Source organism: Mirounga angustirostris, unplaced genomic scaffold (genome assembly GCF_029215605.1).
Source record: "Mirounga angustirostris isolate CCGP_5_RB_7025 unplaced genomic scaffold, mMirAng1.0.hap1 SCAF_2, whole genome shotgun sequence".
In the NCBI taxonomy this organism is placed as follows: domain Eukaryota; kingdom Metazoa; phylum Chordata; class Mammalia; order Carnivora; family Phocidae; genus Mirounga; species Mirounga angustirostris.
Window position 1 is genome coordinate 162,258,397 of NW_026991710.1, and position 18,812 is coordinate 162,277,208.

At 42.8% G+C, this 18,812-nt stretch overlaps 1 protein-coding gene across 3 annotated transcripts in view; it reads right to left on the bottom strand.

Moving 5' to 3' along the window:
* The window catches only part of PSD3 (pleckstrin and Sec7 domain containing 3), a 575,226-nt gene that overhangs the window by 437,946 nt on the left and 118,468 nt on the right, over positions 1-18,812 (bottom strand). For 2 of the 3 annotated variants that reach the window (XM_064585443.1, XM_064585442.1), the window contains one exon: positions 12,739-13,623. In XM_064585443.1, coding sequence (XP_064441513.1) covers positions 12,739-13,503 — 765 coding nt within the window. In that variant the 5' untranslated portion in view covers positions 13,504-13,623. Of the gene's footprint in view, positions 1-12,738; positions 13,624-17,340; positions 17,489-18,812 lie in introns of those variants that run through there. The other variant, XM_064585444.1, reaches the window with a different exon arrangement.

Genomic DNA, 18,812 nt, shown 5'->3' on the forward strand with positions numbered 1-18,812 from the left:
ATTCACTGACTTTGATCAAGCTTACAGGACCCACTCCTGCGTGTCTGCTGTCTCTTAGCAACGCTTGCAAAGTGGCCTTAATCAGTTGCCATCACTGCCTGCCACCTGGGAAGGGAAATCTTCCAGAGTGAGGAGAAATATTCTCCATCCCAGGGGATGCTACTACCTTTCTCTATTGCACAAACATGGCAGTCTATGTCCAGATTTTCTGGTCCTGACTCCAAATTCTCCAGTGTTGCATTAAATGATGCATATTTTTATGCTGAAATATGTGCTTCTTTTCATGGCATTTTTTAAATTCAGTAAATGCAGCCTATTATTTTAAATTTATTTTTTATATTTTGAATAAGAGGTATAAATTTACAACCCAGAAATCTTAGTTTTCAGTTAGGAAAACATTCACTCTATGTGTATAAGATTATATTAGTTGTTATGTTCCTTATTAATGAATAAGAAAATTCACCTGTGAACTCAGGAGAAACTCCATACTCAAACCCTCTTTACATTCTATCCATCACCACGCTTTTCCTTCCTTCACTCAGAAAGGCCCTGAAGCCCATCTCCAGTATGGATCTTCCCCTGACTAAATGGAACAGAGATGGTGACTTTTCTCCTCAAACCATGATGAACAGATAGTAATTTGCACAACAACCTTCTTATTTGGCCATCATCAGAGTGCAGGCCTACACTGATTATTACCCAAAGTAGCAAGCCTTTGTCCTTACTCTGCTGATATTTCTTGTATATGTCTAAAGTGCCTCTTTGCATATATGTTTGTCTGCCTCAAACTTCAAGCTTATAGAAAGCATGAAAAGAACCTCCCACCTGTTTTATGTCTGCCCAAGGACCTACATAAACATTTAAAAAGTTCTTTTAACAATGCTTGAAGTAACTTACAGTAGTCAACAGTATAATTCTTTCTAGTTGGATTTTTGTAATGCTTTTTCTTTTCCCAAAAGGCTTCAGAGGCTACAAACAAGACAACCCAATAAACGCACAGAAGGCAGCCAGCCATAAATGGTTCACAAACAACAAAGAAGGGTGGAAGAGCAGTTTGGAGAGAACTGTAAGATAAAGTTCACTTACTAAAACAGATTGAGGATGAAAATGGAAAGAATATTGCCATTAGCTTTCTCAAATGGCATGAAAAGTAGGAATGATTATTTATGGTGAAAATACTAATTTAATAGGTTGTTCAGAGCATGGAGTAAAGCTGGTTCTTTAGGAGAATAGTTATCACTATTGAGGGGACATTATTCACGAGATTATTTGCAAAGTAGATTGCAAAAACTAGGTCAACAAGTTGAGCCAAACAGAAATATTACTGTAATTCCTTGGCCACAGGCCCACCCAAGAACTCCTTAAACATTGGTCTCAGCCACAAGAGAAATATATTATCATAAAAATACCACTATGCTAAATTTATGACCCCAAAGATAGTTTGAAATTTTATTCTACTTTGGATTGACTCCAACAGTGCCAACTACCCCTTGCTTGACAAGTCACCAGCCTGGAGGCCTCACAGTTTAGTGCCTTACAAATGTGAAGTGGAGGGACTAAAGGACATGAGGAAAGAGTGAAGGAATTAGTAAAAGAGGAGGTCACTTAGAGTGGCTATGCCATAGGCAATCTAGAGGTTATATTGATGGAGCACCTATTATGTGCAATACATTTTATAATAATAAAAAAAAGAAAGTTTTTTTTTTTCATTTAAATCTTAAACATTGTTATCCTAAACAAAATCAAAATTTTCAAGGTTACAAATATTGAAAGGATCTGCTCGATTGTCTATCATTAGAATGCAGTTTCATTCAGGGAAACCTCAAATACTTGAGGAACTGGAGTATTCTCCCCCCTCCTTCATGAATTCATCATACCTCTATAGCTCAGAACTAGGGGCACCCTGGTGGCTCAGTCAGTTAAGCGGCTGCCTTCGGCTCAGGTCATGATCCCAGCGTCCTGGGATCGAGCCCTACATCACGCTCCCTGCTCAGCAGAGAGTCTGCTTCTCCCTTTCCCTCTCTTGCTCCCCCCGCTTGGACTCATTCTCTCTCAAATAAATAAATAAATAAATAAATAAATAAATAAAAGATAAAATCTATAGTTCAGAACTAAAGAACTTTGAGGAAAAAAATGAGAGTTTCCTGTCATCCAGAGGAAGTTAAATTGTGTGCCTCAAAGATTTTTCGATAAGATTAGGAAGTGCGAGGCAGGAACATTATTAAATCCTGTAATCTATAGAGTAATTGTAGGGAAGTTACTTCATCAATGCACCCACTCTTATCTTAATTTCTGAGTTCCTCTCCTGTTTAAAACTCTCCAAGAGCTCGCATTGTACTTAGAATAAAATTCAAACTTCTTTTCTGAGTCTGTGAAGCTCTACATGATCTGTCCCTTTCTATGGCTTTGACTTTTCTAGTAACTAATGCTCACTAGTGATCCTGCAGGTACGTAGGCACTCTTGTGCTAATTCCTGCCTCGAACCTTCCCCTCCCCGATCTTCCATGGCTGGCTCCTGCCTGTCATTCAAGTCTTTCTCCATGAGGCTAATTTTCATCCCACAAACTAAACTATTCATTCTAACACCCCTCACCTCACCATTTCCTTCTGTTTTATTTTCTTCCAAGCACTTGTCACAATCTGAAGTTGTATGCTCATGTCTTGTTTATTTGTTTCATTTCCTGCTCCTACCAGAATACGTGAGCAATGACTTTGTCCTATTCATTGCTGTATCCCCAGTGCCTAGAACAGCGATCAAGAAATATTTATTGAATGAATGAATCCAGAAGTTATTTATTTAGCAACTATTCATCCGGATTGAAACCATAGTTATAGAAAGCAAAAGTATCACGTCTGAACACACAAAATCAAAAGAAAAAAAATCTGTATTAAACTCATGAGATTTTCTGCTGGATGAGTCCCTCAACCCCTCACACAGAGGGTTTTTACTTTTACTTTCCATAATTAACAAACTTGCTTTACAATTTAAACAAATTTGTTATCTAGTTTCCTGGCCTGCGGTAGATTTAAAAAAGTATATTAGAGGTAGGCACACTAATAGCAGTAAGAGGGAATAGGCCAGGATGGAGGAAACTGAAAAATAACTAAAAAGCAGTAAGAACTCAGAAAGCAGAGTATTTGGGGGCATTAGTACAAAACAAATAGTCCTACAGATGTAAAGTTGCCAACAAACAATATTGCTATTATAGTAATTACTTGTTATCAAGAAAGTTAAATTATGTTATATATACCTCTAAAGAAACAAGGAAATAGTAAATACCAAGTGCTCCTTAGAAAAGATTTTATCTAAAATGTTATTTTTATTGCTATTTGAAAGGGCAAGCAAAATTTGGTTTTCTGAGAGCATTATTTCTGTGGAACATGTTAAAGAAACTCCCTCCCTCCCTCTCTCCCTTCCTTCCTTCCTTCCTTTTCCCCCTTCTCCTTCCCTTCCCTCCTTCCCTTCTCACAACTGGAACCGTGTAGCTAACCATGTCCCTTATAGCATGGATACCTGGAAAGCACAGATCCAAATCTGACCTTGAAAAACACCAACTTTGTAAGCCTTTATGGCATTTATGTTGTTATTGTTGTTCTTTTCCTGATTTTCACCTGATCTCTTCTTCATCTTGATCCTTATTTATATTTTCCTAGACCTGATTCTTTATTACTATTTACCTTTACCATTATTTTTATTTATTATTTGTGCTATAGTTGAGGTATACTTGAAATCCTTTACGGAAAAAGATCGAGCGTATGTAACAAACTCTCCTGAAGATCTTTCTGCTTGTGGCATGGGATAAATAGTGTGACATTTTATTTTATTTATTTTTATTTTTTTTTAAAGATTTTATTTATTTATTTGACAGAGAGAGAGAGAATGAGCACAAGCAGGGGGAGTGGCAGGCAGAGGCAGAGGGAGAACCAGGCTCCCCACAGAGAAGGGGGAGCCCGATGTGGGGCTTGATCCCAGGACTCCGGGATCATGACCTGAGCCGAAGGCAGTCGCTTAACCAACTGAGCCACCCAGGCGCCCTGGTGTGACATTTTAATTGTTCCTCCATCATACAATCACTTTGAGAATTCAATAAAGAGAAACCAAGCTCCTTGCTGATAAAGTGGGATTTTCAAATGATAAAACATTGTAAGTGCTTGAATAATGTCCAGAAGCTTTTTGGCTCATAATCTGCTAAACCTGGTAATTGAAAGGTTAATACAAAATCACACATCTTGAAAATTGGAAGTTAAATTCCAAAAAGTTAAAATTGACTAAATATAACCACAGGAAATATGCACAACACAAAGGGCAGCCAAAAAAGCATTGCAGCTGCTGATTACTTCAGAATGAGGGAAAGGGAACCTCCAAAACATACAGCCCTGCAATAGCCCAACAATGTGAACTGCATGGAACCTTCATTCCTTCTTGCGCCCACCTTTGTTTTCCATTGATATGTTTCAGTTCAAGGAATCTGTATAACCCAGTTCAAGGAATGTGGCTTATCTTTACGATTTTTGCTGTTCTTAATTCTTGAATACTGTGGGTCAGGAGTCCCAATGAGTTGCTGTAAAGTGGAAGAGATCACATGTAGAATCTGAGATGGTAATCTGCTTATTATAGAAGCCCACTTTCACTAAGGACTTAGATTTGTATAAATCTTCTGGTATCCTATAGTCTCTGAAAAGTCTATGAAGAAGAAACATATATGAAAGAGAAAATTGACAATGTCATAACCAGTATCAGATTCTAGAAGCAAATCTATTCATAAACTGTATCAGGCAATAGCTTGTTTCTAATATATTGCTTAGTTAAGGTGTGCTCTTTTTAAAAAATCTCCCCAAAGGCTATAAAAAGTGGCTTCCCTAAAATTTCAGAAGGCTCAGATAGGACATTTACACAAAGCGATCACTTTGTAAATTTAGTTGACAACTCCCTGAAAGTGTTTTTGGTCATTTATTGGGTTGGTTGTCCAAATTTGCTCCCCTCCTCTCCACATCCCATTAATTTCTAGAAACTGTCCCTTTCTAACATATACATGTATATCACCATCTTTGGGCTCTCAGCAGACCTGATAGTATCATGTGAGCTGTACCCGCCCCCGCCCCCACCATAGTAAACTGGGGGGACACCCAGCCCACACTAGGCCAAGGAGCTTCTTCCTGGGAGATTGGGAAGCAGGCCTAAGGGTTCCAGTGTTAGTCTACATTGTCTCTAAAGAGAGGAGATGTAAACCTGGGACTTGTGGGTGGCCATACATGCCCTGTGGAAGAGAGAATAGAGGAAGTAGATGTGCAGAAAGAGAAAAAATGATTCAGAGAAGAGTACAGAGAACAGCAGGGACCAACAGAGAAAAGAGATACAGAGAGAGCCCTAAAAGCTCTGGAACCCCCACTCCAGTTGGTCCTGAGGCCCATCCACATCGCCACATCCTAGGGTCTTGAGGCCCTAGGGTTCTATGAGACCCTACTCTTACACACATGTGTCCTTCTAGTGAGTGCCCTGCATTTGGGATAAAGTATCCTTGAGGATTTCTATTATATACAAACAAGAATCCTAACTAAATCTACAAGTAGAAAACTTTTGTTCAAAGGCACAAACCTTCAGAGTTAAACGGAAGCAATCTGTTCGAACTAATTCAAACTAGCTAAGTGAGGAACAAGTCTCTTCACCATTCTAAGTCTTAATTTCTGATATGAATTGAATTCCAAATATTTCCTTTGCTGAATAACTGATTCAAGAGACTAAAAACACAGAACAACCCCCTTCCGCATTTATTTTCTTTTTAATATGGGAGAATAACAAAACTCCTTTTTGTATAGTTATAAAAAACAGTCAACTTTAGTCTCTTTGTCCAAATTTCTCTAATACTTGACTAATGCTACTAACATTTTATAAAAACTATTAACACAGGCGCCTGGGTGGCTCAGTCATTAAGCGTCTGCCTTCGGCTCAGGTCATGATCCCGAAGTCCCGGGATCGAGTCCCACATCGGGCTCCCTGCTCAGTGGGAAGCCTGCTTCTCCCTCTCCCACTCCCCCTGCTTGTGTTCCTGCTCTCGCTATCTCTCTCTCTGTCAAATAAATAAAATATTTAAAAAAAAAAAAACAACTATTAACACTTGGGGTAAAGTGTTTGGTTTTTTTTTTTTAAGATTTTATTTATTTATTTGACAGAGAGAGACAAAGCGAGAGAAGGAACAAAAGCAGGGGGAGTGGGAGAGGGAGAAGCAGGCTTCCCATTGAGCAGGGAGCCCAATGCAGGGCTCCATCCCAGGACCCTGGGATCATGACCCGAGCTGAAGGCAGCCGCTTAACAACTGAGCCACCCAGGCACCGGTGTAAAGTGTTTTAAGATGTATTTAGTTCTGGGGCGTCTGGGTGGCTCAGTTTGTTGAGCATCCAACCCTTGGTTTTGGCTCAGGTCATGATCTCAGGGTCATGAGATGGAGCCTGGCATTGGGCTCTGCACTCAGCAGGGGGTCTGCCTCCTATTCTCTCTCTCCCTCTCTTTCTGCCCCTCCCCGGCTTGCACTCTCTCTCTAAAAATAAATAAATCTTTTTTAAAAAAAGTATTTAGTTCTTGTTTATCCTCTGGATAGTGAAGAGACATCTAATTTCACCAATAAAGGAGTTTTCCAACTCATAGTAAATTCTAAATATGATGGACTTTTAGAGATTTGTCATCAAAAGCTGTAGTTTTGGTTGAATTTTAAAGTAGGCACAAATGGATTGGCAAGAACTTAGAATCATAGACTAGATGGGAGGAAAGCAGTCTAATCTTTTCACATTATAGACAAGGTGTTAAGACCCAGAATGAAAAGACTTGTCCTTCCTTAGCTAACTTAAATCAAAGAGAGGGCCAGAGTCCCTGTGTCCCAGCTCCCATTCCAATTGCTTTTCTGTGTGTCACCGGGACACCCAACCATAACGTGCTCTCTGCCCTCTTCCCGCGATCAAGATGCCGCCGCGCACGTAGTTCCGCGAGGGTAGCACTTGTACAATGATCCACAGGACTTCTGTGTTTGAATGTGAAACGAAAGGGTAAGGAGAGAAAAAGAGCGAGAAAACGTTGTCATGGGAACACCAAGGCAAATCACAAGATAAAAAAGAATTGAAACCCATTCTGCTATCTCAGACTTCATTTATTCAAGTACTAAATCAAGACATCTGTGTCAAAACCAATGCAGTATAAAATAGACTAAAGATAAGCTTTTCAATCCAATCAGTACTGTCTCCTAAGTACCAAAATCTTTTAAAAGGGACAGCATTGCACATGTATCTATATTGCTGTTAAAATTACTATATGGGCATTTGTGCAAGCTCTCTCTTTGTTCTAATTTCTTTTTTTAAATTCTAAACTGCTCACCAGGAAGGATTAATTTAAGGGTAGAATTATCTAGAATACCATTTTATGTGCAGAACAGTTTCTAAACTTACCACAGGCCAGAAAACAAACAGACTTGGGTAATTAAGTATCTACCCTAGATAAGATAAATGACCTTTGCCAGGGGCGGGTTAAGTATACCCTGGAGGGTCAGTATTCAACACCAGAAGGGAATTTAATTCACCTGGAATCTGGTCAGAGAAGGAAATATCAATCATTAGGGGACCGACAGCTGGGAATTCGGTCCCTAAAATTCCATGGTGAGATTTGTTTTATGATCAAAAAAGGCACTGACTCTTTTTTTTTCCTTTTTTTTTTTTAAGATTTTATTTATTTATTTGACAGAGACACAGCGAGAGAGGGAACACAAGCAGGGGGAGTGGGAGAGGGAGAAGCAGGCTTCCCGCAGAGCAGGGAGCCCCACGTGGGACTCCAGGGTTCTGGGATTGTGACCAAGCCGGAGGCGGATGCTTTACTGAGCCACCCAGGTGCCCCAAGGCACTGACTCTTTCATCTCACTGAAGGTTAATCAGCCTTTCAAAGGTTCATTCCTTCATTCATTCACTCATTCACCTAACTGTTAAGTGCCAGGCACTGTGCTACCGTGTGTATAACCACCCTGGAGCCCACTGAAGTCCCAGATCTCCCAGAGAGAGGCACTAGGTATCTTCCTTGCAGTGAGGTCATTTGACAAAATCATTGATCTTTAGAGACAAGCTGATTTTTTTTTAAGATTTTATTTATTTATTTGACAGAGAGAGAGAGCGTAAGTAGGGAGAGAGGCAGACAGAAGGAGAAGGAGAAGCAGGCTCCCCACTGAGCAGAGAGCCCAATGCGGGCTCGATCCCAGGACCCTGGGATCATGACCTGAGCCAAAGGCAGATGCTTAACTGACTGAGCCACCCAGGTGCCCCCAAGCTGATTGTTTTAATACTTTCATTTCATCAAACAGTTCCATTCCCTTTCTGGACTCATAGATTCATACTTTATATGTAGAGTGTCAGAACTGGAAAGACCTCAGAGAACAAATGTAATAACCTAGCTTTGTTCAGTGAGTTGTCAGGGGCCACTTAACTAGTTAGTTGCCAAAACCAGAGCTTCATTTTCATCTCTTAAATTCCAGTGCCAGAGAACTTTAAATAAAAGCTTTCCATCAAAAATTTAATACACTTTGGGGTGCCTGGGTGGCTCAGTTGGTTAAGGGTCTGCCTTCAACTCAGGTCATGATCTCAGGGTCCAGGGATCGAGTCCCAAGTTGGGCTCCCTGCTCAGGGGGGAGCCTGCGTCTCCTTCTCCCTCTGCCCCTCCCCCCTGCTTGCGTGCTTGCTCTTGTGTGCTCTCTCTCTCTCTCTCAAATAAATAAATAAATAACCTTTAAAAAATCTAATGCCCTTTACAGACTTATATGTCACACATTGGTCTTATTTTAAGGCAAAATAATCCAAGACATAGAAAGTTAAAACTATTTTTTTTAGTCTGCTTGACAAGGCCTGCCTACAGGACAATAGACCTGCACTTCCCTTCACTACCTTAAAAAAGAACTACCCTTCCCTGTCTCCCTCCCACATAAACCTCCCATGGACTCCTTGTCTGCCTGCTCATTCTCCACCTTATCTTCTAAACCTGAACATTCCTGGAAGCTGGTGATAAAAACTCAAAAAGGTGATTGCTTTTGAGATGTCAGAGGAAGAGAAAAAGGAAGACCAATAAAGAGAGGTAAAAATTCTGGGAAATATAAAGCTATAAGGTGAAAATTTTGTGGGGTTTATAAAAATGGTATTTGGGGAAGATTTTCTGTCATTTATTTACCAAAAGTCATTGTTATTTCAAAACATAAAATACATAAGATATGAAGACCTAGTTTTTAAAAAATTGGAAATTTCCCAAAATGATTATAGAGAAAGCTTTTTTCCCCTCTCTTGTGTTGTGTCTATTTTCTTTATCTTTGTATGGTCTTTGTATCTTTAGCCCCAAATTCAAGCCACACATCGACAGTTCCTCTCGTTCCCACAGAGAGGCAGCAGAACATGGGGTCCAAGAAATTGTTAAGTCAGGCTCTGGCCTCAGACCATGGAACATTTTCTGATTCACACTGACAGACTCACCACAGGAATGTTATAGCCCTCAGTTGGCATTGCCAGGAGCTGGAACTCGACGTCCTCCAAACCCAGGCCTTCACTGCTTCTAGAAAGCAGTGCCTCTTCATACAAGGCTAGTCACTAGACCTGAGGGTCCTTGTCCCATCCTTCCCACCAGAGAAAGTAGGAGAATAGTATCCCAGGTTCTAGGAAGTAGTGGATTGCCTTCCAAGGAAATCACCCTCTTAGAAGACACTCGGAGAAGGCTGAAATAACTCTGGCTTCTGAGTGGATAACTAGAGTTCTGTCCTGAGCTGCCACGTCCTAGTCATAGAACCCAGCAAGTTGCTGACCATCCCTAAGGTTCTTGTCTCCTCATCCATGAAAGGGGGATGATAATAACGTATATCCTCATGGAGTTTTGAGGGTTTTTTTTTTGTTGTTGTTGTTTTTTAAAGATTTTATTTATTTATTCATGAGAGACAGAGAGAGAGAGAGAGGCAGAGGGAGAAGCAGGCTCCCAAGGAGCAGGAAGCCTGATGCGGGACTCGATCCCAGGACCCTGAGATCATGACCTGAGCCGAAGGCAGACGCTTAACCATCTGAGCCACCCAGGTGCCCGAGTTTTGAGGTTTTAATAAGAGGAAATAGTGCGTTGGAAGCCCTGTGTTGGTCACTGAGTGCTATAATTGTTTTTACTATAAATTAGGAACCAACTGATTTGATTTGATTTGCTGTGCTTATTCCCTATGCTAACTTGGAAGGATTTAAGTCAACAATTTTCACATTGGAGCCCATTTGTTTCAACTGTGAGAGGTTAAATTTAGCCATCTGGAGCACTGCGAAGAAGAGAGTTTACACTTATGATCCAGATTTTTCTGCTTGGAAAGTTGATACAAGAACCTCAATCCTATCATACACATGTAGTATATGTAGGCTTTGCTTCTATATAACCAGCATTTCACTTTAACAAATATAATCGATCACATTTTTCATGAGTACATCAAGTGAAAATTTCCACTATGGGTAATCAGGGGCTTTCCATTCATAGGTGATAAGAAGATATTTCTAATCACCCTTCTGCCACTTTGCTGTGACTTATACAGCTACAAGAAGCATGAGAAGACTGGAGAATTCTCATACGCTAATCTATCAAATCCAGACACTTTAATCTGCTCAGGACTGCACAGATGGAAAATCTATCTCTGTTAATTTCTCCTTTCTCTAACACAAAAGACCAGGCAGGGGTCACCTGGTTAATAATAGCCATAAGGCATTTAAAGGACTTGGGGTCTGAGGGTGCTAATTTCCCAACTCACCTTCCTGTGGTGGAGAAATCACAACATCTGACCAGCAAACTCAAGGTTAATTTTTTTAGCCTGGCTTCCTAACCACCTTGAGTCCCACCCTACATGGAGCATGTATTCCCTGGTCCTGCCCAGATGTTCCACTGATTTGCCTCTCTTCTTCTCTCCTTTAAGACCGGGCTACTGAGAGTCCCTTTCACTGGACCAACACTTTCATATACAAATCCAAGTTTTTAGTCTGGAATCTTGCAATCCCTACTTTAGATGGGGGCAGATATCTGAGAACCCATTAGCAAAAGTGACTACATGAGGCAGACAAGGCAGAAATCTATCCACTTGGACCAACTCCCAAGGTGCCTCTCCCTAGAGAAATGGCAACAGTTCTGAGGCTTTGGCTTATATCTGGAAGACAGGAGGGGAGAGTAGGAAAAGATGGAGTTTTCAAGTTATCAGACCAGCATTAAAGTACATAAACAACTACTGTGTGATCCCACATAGAGAGATGGGGCTCTGACGCACGGCTATGTCATTCCTTTTAAATCCCTGTAGGAAATGAGTGATACAAGAACTAGGAAGGAATGTAAACTATTTCTTAAGGAAGCATGCTAGCATCTCTCTTCTTCCAGGAGTTCCCCTGAATAGAACTTGGGCTCATCCTTTCTTAACTGTGACTATACAGGCTCCCTGTGAAAAGGGGAAAGGGAAAGGAAGGATGGTGTGTAGAAGCATGTAGGAGACAGCCACAGAATGTAGATGAAGCCACATCACTTCCAAGCCCATGGAAGACCCATTTTCTGATGTTGTGAATTTCATCCATTTCTCCTGTGAGGTCCCTGAGAGTCCCCTCCATGTCAACCTTCCACATATCCCAACAAGAATCCCTAGTCTTCTATCTCATCCCAGCAGCGCCAACACACACACACACACACACACACACACTCTGCCTCACCCTCACTGCTGTCACCTGTATATGTGCAAAGTATAGCAAATTGTCCATGCTGTGAGGAAAGGGAAAATAAAAGCATAATTTTTTATTTTGTCCACCCATTTTGGGAACCATATACCTGAACTGGGTGGAGAGAGCACCAGCATGATGAGGAGGTGGAGTCAGAGTTGCAGAGAAAAAGATGTTAATACCAAAGAGTCAGCATGGCCGTGATTAGAGATATAGCCCATAAGAGCTGGAAGAGACCCTGAGGATCACACAAAATTACCTAACCCTTCCCTTCCTGCTGGGAAATGGAGGCTGGGAGGCTGACACCCAGGGCTATATATCCTCTTGGGGCGGGGGAGGGTGATGGGAAGTAGATGTGGGCCTTAGAAGGTCAAGCATGTAAAGATGTGTCTGAGTTCCAAGCTGTACCCCAGTTCTGAAAACCTCCACAAAATTCACTGAAGCCTCCCCAAAGTTCCCACAGCCCATTCTGGAGAACAGGTTTTGTTTCTGCCCTTTTCTTTTTGGAAGGAAGAGGATTTTGCCTAGTCACTTCTCAGTCCCCCTATCTGGAATTGGGGATATGGGCTTCTATTCTTCAGGGTGGTTATGAGGATAAATGGGATATAACAAGACATCTAGTATAAATGGCTGGCACAGCATAGGGCTCAATATAGGTCTATGTATCTCCTTTGTCCTTCCTCTTGTCTTCCCCTAAAAGTATGTACTTCCTCGCCTAACTTTTCTTCTCCTATCTTTGGCAGAAATCTTGGGAAACAGTTATTCACTCTCTCCTTCCAAACAAGATGTTGCTAATGGCGGGGAAGGTGGCAGAACATGGAGCAAAATCCAGGCCCAGGCCCCAGGGGACTGTGGCTGGTGAGTACCCGTGTTATTGAGGTGCACCCCATCCACAGTGGAGGGGACACCCAAGTGTGAGGAACTGGGAACCCTAGTGGGCTCATCTGTCTCCACTCTCTAGTCCTCTCCTAGGGGAACAGCTGGAGTCTGGGGATTCAGCCACGCGCACTTTCTTACCTTGAGAGGCAGAGGGGCAGGCAGGGCCGGGCAGCTCTGGCTGGTCTGAATGCGCGGACAGTATCTGTAGAGCCTGGCTCTCCTAGCTCGCGCTGCGGTGCCAATGTCCGCTTCACAGCTCTTCGGGGGTGCCTGGCAGGTGGCAACATCTTTCCTCAGCATAGCGCTTTCACCCCTGTCAGTGGTGTGAGCCAGGTTGGCCTGTGGAATTGAACATCCCAAGGCATCCCAAGACCGAGGGGCCGTGCTCTCCAGGTCCTGGGGGGCAGTGATGGCTGGCCAGTGCTCCCAGCCCATGGAGGGATTGCTGCTTTCATCACTCATTACGGGAGCTGGGCTAGGAAGGCTGCATGACAGGGGCTGCTGTCGTCCAAATTTCCTGGAGGCAGGGGCCAGGGAAGGCCTGTGACGTAGGGATCTGCAAACGCCACCCCTCCTTACATCCAGATCCTGGGGTGTTTCTTCTCTCTCCTCCTCCTTCAGAGCAGAGCAACTGAAAGCAGCTGGTTCCTCTGTCCCAGAGGCCCCCTTCTGCGGCAGGCACGAGGGAGGAGCAGCTGAGCCCTGTGTGCGCCTGAGGTCCTGGCCTGCCAAGAAGCCAGTCCTGGGACTTGGGAAAATGTGTCCCTCCTCCGGGCCCCCTGGGGCTGCTGTCCAGGCTGCCTCAGCTGGAGACAGGGAGGGGAGAGCTCGGGCAGGGGGGGCCTGCAGCTGGATGAAGAGGAAGGAAGTTTTCATCTGCTGTTGCTCAGGCTGTTCAGCCATTTCCTCCAAGGGGGTAGGGCTGGCTCTTGCCAGGGTCGAGTTTCAGACCTCCGTGCCCAGGGATGCAAATGCCAGCAGCTGTGGCCAGACATGACTTGGCCCCATGGTTCCACTGACAGCCTGAGGAAGAAAACGACACACCTTCAGGGGGAGTCTTCAAGGAGCAGGGGTAATGCTGGCTGTGGGACTGGACTCAGCACTCACTTCATAAAATCATAAAAGCAGACAGACTGGTGGAGCACAATCTAGGAATGAGGTGGGAGGGGACAGTCAAGACTCCGTTGCTCTCACCTTGGTGCGTCTGATGGAATTCCTTTTTCTTAATTAAATGTCCCCTTCCCCATATTTGAAATGAAAACACAGAAGTTATTTGTCTCATTGTTTAATCCTGAATTCCGTATTAGCTACACCTCTTCTTTGGTGTCTGACTTGTGAGACACTGTGATTTATACGTGAAGCCTCCAGGACACTTCAAAGTGTACTTTTAATCTCCCTTGCCTGCATTGATAATGCACACTTATAAACAACTTTAATATTTTAATGAATTTCCTCTTTAAATCCTGTGTTTATTTAGGAGTTCCCCAGGAGTCCCATAGTCCCACATCAAAATACTTGGCATCACACACACACAAATAAATAAAAATAATGAGATAAAGATGAAAAAGAGATAAGAGAAAAAAGAGAGAGAGACAGAAAGATAGGAAAAAGACAGAAAATAAGAAAAAACATGCAGGTGACAAACCAGATGCACGGGGCTTTTGTTTGTTTTAGAGAAATACTTCAGCCTCTTGTGAGAACTACAGCAATCCACCTGAAAATTCATTGAGTAATTCACTTTCAGAGGCTCAATACCTCTCACAGTGGAAAATAACATTCTGAGTCCTATGGCCTTGTCCCTGAGGAGTGAAGGGAGTAGGAGGTGGGAAAGGACTTTTCTTTCTCAATGTGAACTTGACTGAAAGGGAACCAGGATGTTATGCTAGGAGACAAACTGAGCCCAGAGCCCAGAAAGTAGGCTGCTCTGCAGCACATGAGCCTGAGCTGTCTCTCTCTCCCTGGCACCTGGCTGCTCCCTTCCGTTGGCAGCACCCCTGGAGTAAGGCAGGGCCATGGCCCTGGCTGACCACCGCTGGCCAGGGCGACTTGGGAGGTTCTCAGGAGGGGTGGCTGGGGCTCTCCATTTATTTTTATTTTTAAACATCTTCGCACAACCTTTACAACTAAGGTGGGGCGGCTCTGCCCACATTTCCAGACAGCTGACAAAGGACTCCGTGTACATCTACTGAGAAATGTGCCAGAGGCAGGCATGGGACACTATAACTCCTTTACAACAAACACCATTACAGAGAAAACTTTGGCAAAACAGTACTATGTCCAAGTCTTAGACCCATCCATTGAAATAATGATATGTTGATCTGATCACACTGTTTTTGAACAAAAGTCCTGTGTGAGTGATGGCCGGTCCTCTTACGTGATTTACCCACTCTCCTATAAAAGTACTTTGCTCAGACACTAATCACTCCACAAATGCTAGTTTGTTCACTGATTAACCGCTGAGAAGGCCAGGAGCCCTGTGTTCGTACAGAACAGGGATTTGGGTGAGAAGAAACCATCATTTTGTTTTAGCCTCTGTGGGTGCCAAGCATTACCCTAGGTGCTTTGCAAACCTTATGTGATTCAAGGCAGAACACAATCCCATGAGGAGGTAGCATCACCTTCATTTTGCAGTCGAGGAATGCATGGGTCAGGGAAGTGAACTGATTGCCGGCTGCCTCTTTCCCACAACCGCAGAAGGGCCAGGGTTTTAAAGAGCTATCAGATGAGAGGTCTCACTTCAACTCCAGCCTCCAAATAAAACGATGTACAAAAGAACTCTGGTGGTAGTGATGGTGTGTTCAGGACACTTCTCTCTTCTAACTTTCTATTTGTAAGCCTACCACAGGAGTGACTGTGGCCAAATATTTCATTTCTAGGTTGTGCGGGCTTGGAATAGAAGAGTAAAGAAATGGTAGATGCCACTAAAGAGTCGACAGAAGGGCTGACAGGACTTACTTGGAGGACACACATAAGACATCTCCTTAGGACACTTTTAAGTATTTGGGGGCCACCTCAAAAGGAGGCTGGAGTCCTGTATGAGACGTTGGGGCAAGCCAGAGAAACATGGGTTTCTGCTATGATGTAAATAGCACTGTGATTGAGAGCATGTGCTTAGTGGCAGACAGACATTTCTCTGAACCCACTGTGTGGCTGTGTGACCTTGAGCAAGTTACTTAACCTCTCTGATTATTAGTTTCTTCTTCTCTAAGATGAGGTAACAATATCTACTTTATAGGGTTGCTGAGAGGATCAGGTAGAAGTGTATATAAAGGGCTTACTTAGCAGAGTAGCTGGCACATAATGGTTTCTCAATAAGTGTTAGCAACTCTTAGAATTTATAACCACATACTATTAAGGCCTAGAGAAAACTGGTTGACCCAATGGAATGGTTTGAGTTGTGGCATGAAATGTATATATTTAATCCATGGTGGTCAATCACACGGCATGTTTTCATGCTTCTAATGTGATGGGTAAATATCTAAGAGCTAAAGAATTAATTGGGATGAGGGAAGAGTCAGCAGTGAATTGGGGTCTGGACACATATGCTTGAGTCCTGGTATGATCATTTATTAGTTATGACTCACAGCAAGTTTCTGAAATTCAGTGCATTTACCTGAGCAAAATAAATTTCTGCCTTTCCTGACTTACAGAATTATCTTGAAGGTCAAATGGGATAATCTATGTAAGAATACTTTGTAAACACAAAAATTAACACGTATTAGGTCTTTAAGTCAGCATGGGTTTTGTTATAATATCAATAATAACTCTAAATCATTGTCTCTGATTTCTCTGAAAACTCAAGATTTCTTTGTCTGAAAGGATTCTAGGTGGATTCCCACCACCACTGACCTTCAAGATTCATAAAGTATTACTGCAAACAACAGATCATTTAAATTATACTCTATTTCTGCTAGTGATTTCTTCTCATTACTTTTAGAGAGAAAAAGAACATTCTAGAATCTTAACAAGGGTGGAGTGGGGAGTGGGCACTGGGAAGGGATATCAGAGCACTTGCTTCTCTCACTTAAACCTTATGATAACCTTAGGAAGTAGGCAGCAGAATCCTGCTTTTAGAAATGTAGAAAAGGGGGGTGCCTGGGTGGCTCAGTCAGTTAAGCGTCTACCTTTGGCTCAGGTCATGATCCCAGGGTCCTGGGGTCGAGCCCCACTTCGGTCTCCCTGCTCAGCGGGGAGTCTGCTTCTCCCTCTCCCTCTGCCTGTCCTTTTTTTTTCTCTCTCTCTCTCTCAAATAAAATAAAATAAAATAAAATAAAATAAAATAAAATAAAATAAATGCAGAAAACAGAAAATAAGGGAAACGAAGTGACTTGCTTAGAGCAATGTGGTTCAGGAGGGCAGGAATTTGAGATTTTCATCCAGGTCTGGCTCTTTCCCCTCACTAGGATGGGTGGACCCAATCAATGCAGCTTGTTCAGCCTGTCTGTACTTCCAATCTCCAGAGCCTGGATTCCCAGGAAAGACCTACCCACCACTCATGTGTTATGTTTGCTGATGAGGGAGCCTCTCTAAAGTGGTTTCCCTGGTGTTTTTAAGAGCTTAAATGATTCAAGATTGTACAAAAATGGTACAATCAAGATCTGTCATCTGAGTTGAAGATAAGTAATTCTCCCAGGAGTGGTGATTCCAGAGAACGAGTGTTAGAGGTTCACGTTCCAGGGAATCCCAAGGATTCCTGGAAATATTGTATTCAGAGTTTAAGTCAAAGGAGCCACAACCTACCTCTCCACAGTCATTCATTCTCACAGAAGGTGGCATCAACACTGGTCCGCCCTTGGCAATTAAACTGGGAGACTTCTGGAGTCAGTGTCCAATTTGTTTGTGACCTGTTGGTCATCAACAGCCTAATAGGAAGGAAAGGAGGTAGTAACTATAGCCTCTCCTACTATATGTGTTTGGATAATGCATTCTTGAGTCAAGAAAGAATGAGAAACAGGGCAGAGGTAAGGGTGGGGCATGGGACTGAGGAAGAGTTGGGCAGAAATGAAACCTGAATGGCTAAGGAGGCATGAAGCAGCCAGAGAGAGTATGTCTAGGGCAGGGACACGGACTGAACTGAAAGATATGACCTAGGAGAGTCCGAGCAATGCCAATAATAAGCACTGAGCATTCCTATTCATGCCATTTCAAATAAGGCTTCAAGATTCTTCAGGATGTTCTATCTACTGGTTAGAAATACACCTCACCTCACAGTTGTGGCTTATATAAGGAGATTTGCATAATAGTGAACCTGTTAATGCCAACGTCGATAGTTACCATTTACTGAATGTCTACTATATGCCTGACACAGCCATCCTTATCCTCACAACAAGGTAAATGTTAGAGTCTCTGTCTCAAAGCAGACACTGAAGTCTGCAGAAGTTCAACTATTTTCCCAAAGTGACATAGCAACGAAGTGGATGCAGACTCTGGTCTTTCAGGCTCCAAAGTCTATGATCTTTCCATGATGCCACATTGCTTCCAAATGCATCTATTTAGGGACCAACTTTATTTTCTATTTTACAGACAAACACTTGAGATTTGGAGAGGTGAAAAAAAAAGAAAAAAAAAACTTTTCTCACATCCTCTTCAGGTATCAGGGGCACATGGTCCCCTCAACTCCTCCTCCTCTTACTTTCTTCAAACCCACTCCCCTGTGACCATTTATTGCCTCTCCCCAAAAAGCAAGCTCAGTTCATTTCTTCAGGAGTTGACACCATGTCAGATATTCCCCCTTGTGATGATTATTTTTGGAAGAACCAGATGGAGTTTTCCCATTTCCATCCTGTTTCTATTTCTTTTACTGCCTGCCACCTTGACCCCCCCACACACGTGGGTGTGATTTGAGTGACTCGTTGTATTTTAGGTTGATATGTGCCTACCCTGGCATCTGATCACACAGGCTGACTGTTTTTGAAGTAAATGGAAAAAGTTCTTGAACAGACCAGAGCGATGGCCATAAGGAATTTAAATGCTCTGCTCTGTGTCCTGCCCAGATGACTGTCTTTTAGTTCATGGTTTCTGAAGCTTTTTCCACATGGAAGCGCTAGACAGTCAAAGGTGGGGGTCTGCAGCCAGGTAGGGAGCAGGCTCTACCTTACAGAGGGGGTGGGGTGGGATGGGATAGGGACAGTTTGTGGTGTGAGTGAAATTTGAGGTGTTGGTGTTCTGAGACTCAGGTCAGAGCCAAAGTCTACACCTCCCTCACTTAATCT